General features: G+C 33.6%; 1 protein-coding gene across 1 annotated transcript; it reads right to left on the reverse strand.

Moving 5' to 3' along the window:
- Window positions 1-526: 526 nt before the first annotated feature.
- On the reverse strand, window positions 527-5,538 carry LOC139887888 (putative 1-phosphatidylinositol-3-phosphate 5-kinase FAB1D). Its single transcript, XM_071870935.1, has 7 exons — window positions 5,279-5,538; window positions 4,812-4,950; window positions 4,380-4,700; window positions 3,930-4,265; window positions 3,032-3,372; window positions 1,451-1,979; window positions 527-790 (listed from the first exon to the last, which is right to left on the reverse strand). Exons 1-7 carry the CDS (start codon window positions 5,536-5,538, stop codon window positions 527-529), a joined length of 2,190 nt encoding a protein of 729 aa, XP_071727036.1.
- Between the last annotated feature and the right edge of the window lie 435 nt (window positions 5,539-5,973).

Genomic DNA, 5,973 nt, shown 5'->3' on the forward strand with positions numbered 1-5,973 from the left:
TTATATGTTTCTGATACTTCGAACAGAAAAGGTGAGTGTTTTTCGTATTATTCATTTCATCATTTTAATAGATTTCTCATTTCCATAAACATTCAAATTAAAACTTTCATTTACAAAGTTTTCATTTTTATGGATTTTGTTAAATTTGTGAATAATAATGGTGTAGTGCGTATATTGATGTTGTATATATGGGTGTATGATTATAGATACAGTATTGCAAATACTGGCTTGATGCTTCTGTTAGTACAATTTTACAGGCCAAATTTGAAGAAAGGGAGGAAAGGGCCATCGAAAAGGCTCAACATGAGGTACAGATGGTAAGATATATTTCGTGTAACCATCATTGTATAACATATTCTATTTTTCAAACAGTTCGTACAGTGTAGGATGTCTGCATTCGTACAGTTATTATTGTTGGGTCATGATCCATGAAACACAAAAAATATTAAAAAAGTACATGCAAGTTCCTTGAAAAAATAATTATCCTAAACATGGTGTATGTATTAGTAATGCGTGTAATTGCCTGTCATACCTTAAGAAAGGCAGTGTCTTTCCGTATGGCCCGTCCCAAGATGTCCTTTGCTTTTGTAGTTACATATAAAGGGTTAGCATCCATGTCATTAACAAAATTTTGATCCAAGCCAACATCTCCTTGACCATCTGCAGCAGGTGCATTATAACGATTGTACAAGTTTCCTTTCAGGTCGTATTGTTTAGCAACATTCCTTCCGTACATAACATTCTCCATAATCATCAGATTACGTGTTTCCCTCCTTTCTTTATTCATCACCTGCAACCATTTATTTTATATAGATCTTGCATAATATATAGGATAACTTCAAAAAAGATAAGGTGTGGTCATTTCAACCCGTTAACCTATCAAAAGTTACATAATGCCTATTCATGGCAATTGAGACTCATACTCTCAAATTTGGGTCAATCAAGCTTTCGGATCAATGCTCAAAGATCAAATTTGGGTCAATTAGATCAAGTTTTCGGGTCAATGCTCTAAGATCAATAAATAGAAATAGGTCTAATGGATTTTGTGAATGTGTCAAATAGGTCGAGCATAATAAGTTTCGCCAAAAATTTATGAAGACACATTTATTATGTATATTAATAATACTTTTTATGCATATATAATAAATAATAATAACTATATTAATGTAGTGTGTGTAAAAAAAAAATGATGTAACCCATATGACCCAATTGACTTGTGACCTTACCTAAATCAATTCAACTTTACCCATTTAGACTTGTTTAAAAAAATTAACCCTTTTGACCTATGACTCATTTCAACCCACAACTATTTTGACCTATTACCCAAATCGACCCAACCTGACCGGTTTGCCAGGCATAATGAAGCCTAACACTATCATCTTTAAGAAAATCCATCCATCCATTCAGTTATAAAAAGAATGAACAAAAAAAGAAAAGAAAAATAAGGAACCTGATAAATGCCTAGTATTTTAGCCAGGCATGAATTCTTTCTAGAATTATAGGATTCGTTCAGATATTTGAAATATCTAGAACCAAATTTAATGAACGAAATAAACTCGGTGGTCTGGATTTCTTTAACAATAAACCGGCCATCAAGAGTCTTGGCAAAAAACGCTTTACTTTTCCCCCCTTTCGCGTCCCAATTCTCGCAACGTCTTAAGGAAGCAATAAAGTCTGATTCCGATAAACCACAAAATTGGTCACGAAGATCCAAGAAGTCTTCATGAAATAGAAGACCTACTGAATTTGATGTGCTCAAAGAAATCACTCGATCGGGTTGAGAAGAAGACTCAAAGGAATGAGCATCACATTTCATAGATTCCAACGCACGTGCAATCAGAGTACACACGTTATGTTCATCAGCATTTTCTCCCGTCAGTGATTCTACCATTGAATTGACCTTCCAAGGTGGCAAAGCCACTGAATAATCAACATTAGCTACTGTAGAGGATCTAAGAATTGCAACCTTAGATCCTAATCTGCAAATTTCACAAAATCGTGTTATCAGTCAAATAGTATCTAGGTTTCAAAGACGAGTCAACTAGTTACTTTTAATTACAAATGGCAAGGTCAGCATGGTCAATAGGATAATGTAATAAAGTAATAAATCGGCTACAAGGGAAACTGGTAGTCAATTAAGTATCAAGGTATATGTTTCTACTAAATTACAATTGTGTGGTCCATACTTGAAACTCCAATTGCTTACAGTAAAACCTGCAACATTAGAAGAGTGTTGTTTCAACCCACACAATTTACCACCTCAAATTTAACAATGATAACTTTTTTTCATATCCTTACTTATGACAACAACCAACAATCCACACACCTTATTTGGCCTGTTTCGCATTTAGGTAAAGCGAGGATTATGAATCTTCGCGCTTTGGTCCGGATTTAAATGGAATATAACTAGTTGACATAGTAAAGTAACATTATTGTTGTAGCAAAATATTTACATCTACAGTAACATAAAGAAAAAATAACGATAATACATAACAATAACATAACAGTTGAGATAATGTTACAACCTTACTTATTGTTTCAATATCAATAACATAACAGTTGGGATAATGTTACAACCTTACTTATTGTTTCAATATTATTGAAGGTTACTAAACATAAATCTTATAAACAGTAAGGTTCCTATAGATAATAAAATAATAAAATACAATTCCATACAAACTCAAGGTATTTACAATATCAGTATAAATAAATGAATATTTACAAAAACCGGTATAATAAAAAAGGGTACCACGTGGCTTGAACTTGCACCGGTAGTCGAAAGAACTTTTGACAGTATGATTTTGCCAGCTAGTCCAGAAATATACAGTGTATATAATAAATATAACGACAACAGAACAGGATCAACACAAGTATATATGATATGGACTAGATAAGAGTAATACTCTGTACTACTTAATAATAATATAATTACAGATAACATAACATGAATACGAATTAAACCTTTCACAAGTAATTAAACAGCAGCTCAAAAACAGACATACTGTAATAAGTAGGGGTTTGAAGGGAATACCCAAAAAAGTAGACCAAGTAGTTGGAGGAATGGTCACAAACACCAGAACCAGATAATGGTACTTGCCATGATGACTGGTTTGAGAATCCCAGTTCTAGAAACTTCCCAAATGATAAACTGCGTGCAGTATCTGAAAGTGATACACGTTTGCTAAACTTTAAACTTCCGGTTACACATTGGTCACAACCAGTCCACATCCAAAGATTTCCTTCATCTTGACCGGGCAATAGCATTTCTGGATGAAGACTCTTTACTTGAATTGTGATTTCCTTATTGTGATGTCTATAGCAATAAAGATGAGTTTCGGGTCCTTCATTACAGCTTCCACACGCAACCACGTTCTGCGTATATATAAGATCACAACTCATAACTTTTAGTGCCAATTAATTACAAGTTCATCAAGCAAGCATGCATAGCATCATAATGACACATGTGTTTGAAAATGGCTGGTCAGAGATATATGTAGATAATACCTACTGTCCAAAACATCAATATCAAGCTAATAAAGTTCAAACCCACCCTCCTAATTGAATGAAAGGACAAATGCTCAAACACTTATATAACATGTTCTAGCTTTCTGACTTGTTTAATTATTATGAAAGAAAACAAGGCTAAAAATAAAAAAGATGATGTTTGTGACTTCGGTGGGTGGTAGGCACAACTCAGTCAGTCTGATCGGCTTAAACCATGCGACAAACCACCTATTAGCTAAGCTTGTGACCGAGCCTACTATTTTTTTCTACTACTTAAAAAGTAATTGAGCAGGAAGAAACTTCTAATGAGTAATAACATGAAATGTATTAAGAAGGTGAGCTAAAACAAAGATACAAACAATAGCATAGCATTATATTATATTACAAGATAAAAAACAAAGATCATATCAAAGTAATGAAATAACCTGATGGAGTAAGTTATCCTTCAAAAAAATTCCAAGTGGAACATCAGAACGGCTATAGAATTTGATGCGGGAAATACTTTGTTGACAAGTTTTCCGTTTAATCACGTTAAATCTTGAGCTTAACACTAATAAAGTTTGAGTATCCAAAATCTCTTTGAGAACAAGTGGGTCGTATGACTCAATTTCATTGGGGGCAGCTGTAGCAGAGGTGGTTGCAACTTGATGATTAATATAGAAAGGAATTTCACATCTTAAATGATATGCAAGCATGGTTGCATACTCGAGAGCACATTTAACTCTCTCAAGTTCATTACTGTCGGATCCTTTTAGCAAAATCTGTTTAACAGTTAACATTTAAAGGGTCATTAACATTTAAATGAACAAGTTTTGTAGTAGTAGTAGTAGTAGTAGTACCAAACAAAGTAAACAACAATTAAAACTGAAACCAACCGTAACGCCCATTCCCGGGTCAAGATACAATGGAGGCTTGTTTGGCTGACTTCTACCAGCAGCATCTTCTTGAAGATTATACGATTCACACTGCATCAACTCTTGGACACTCTTTGAAGACAACATTGGTGAGCCAGTAAAACGAGCAACCATTTCCAATTGATGTTGTGTTACTTCCTTAACTAAAATCGCCCGTTTTTCAAGGATATACTTCTGAAATTCATCGGAAACTTTTCCCTCAACCATGATAACACTTGGATTCAGCTTTTCTATCATCTCGAAAACTGTCGTCTCGATAACATACCCTCCTTTATTTTCCTCCTGGTTTAGCATATATGGTAACAGTAAGTATTCATTATTAGATTCGCACATATAGTAATAGTAAGTGTTTCTTTATTAAATTAAACTAAATTCTAGGTTAAATAAAGAAACAATAAAATGCACCTGAAAAAAAGACAACCCCCAACATTCGAGGGAACCCTTGATCAATAGCAGCTTGGGTTTTATGAGGGTTTTTGGCATGTCCTCGTGAGCTACATACTCATCAAACACCAACCCTTTGATAACCTTACTGCAACATACCCAAACAAACCAAATATATATGAACATGAATGTAAATTGATATGAATTAAACATTAAAGAACAACAGACCTAATTTTTTTGAAAAGCAGTCAATTTATTTCTCAAACAATGTACAAAGATGAGCTCCCTAAAATCAGGAGCAAAAGTTCACGACAGATGCCAAGCTAGCATCGTTTCATATATCACACACTATACATTTACATTTGATTTAAATAACAAGAAGGATTATGAAACTAATTATGCCAATAAATAAATAAATAAATAAATAAATAAATAAATAAATAAATAAATAAATAAATGTGATTTGAGACTACAACCTTTCTTCTGGCTTGCCACAACTAGATTTAATCATGAATTCTTTCCCCAATTTCAATAGTGAAGCAGCTTTCCTCGATAGCTCTGTAACAAATTCCACCCAAGAAGAATCAACACAGTTTTCTACAAGAGACTTCAGCTTTCCTCTCATAACCTCATCATTTTTATTATAAATTTCTCGTAGAAGATCTACATTAGAGAACTCTTGGTCTTCATCAGGTGAAAGTACACCATGGACAAATTTATCATAACGACGACTCATATCTTTAGAAAATGAGAAGAAAAATGCGATTCACGCAGCGTCGGCTTTAATATATGGTCACTCGTTGCACATTTGAGTTTTCTTAAAAACCTATTTGAGAATTGTAGTAGGTCTTGAAATGGAATTTGGGGAAGATCACACTGTACGGAGTATTAAAGTAATTTTTACTTTTGATATCTCATCTTTTCTGAAAGTAACAATTCACCCCCTTAATCTTTTTATTCAGTGATCCTTTATTGTGAATTAAAACAAATACTACATCCGTCCCACCACAAGTGTCCATATTTTCATTTTGGGATGTCCCATTTCAAGTGTCCACTTTGTATTTTAACCAATGAGAAGAGTTTATTCTGGAGAGAGAAGATTTTTTATTGGTGGAGAATGAAGTTAGTGAAATTTTCTAAAACTGTGTGCAAAAAGTAAGTGGACACTTGT

The sequence above is a fragment of the Rutidosis leptorrhynchoides genome, chromosome 2 (assembly GCF_046630445.1).
Source record: "Rutidosis leptorrhynchoides isolate AG116_Rl617_1_P2 chromosome 2, CSIRO_AGI_Rlap_v1, whole genome shotgun sequence".
Lineage (NCBI taxonomy): Eukaryota > Viridiplantae > Streptophyta > Magnoliopsida > Asterales > Asteraceae > Rutidosis > Rutidosis leptorrhynchoides.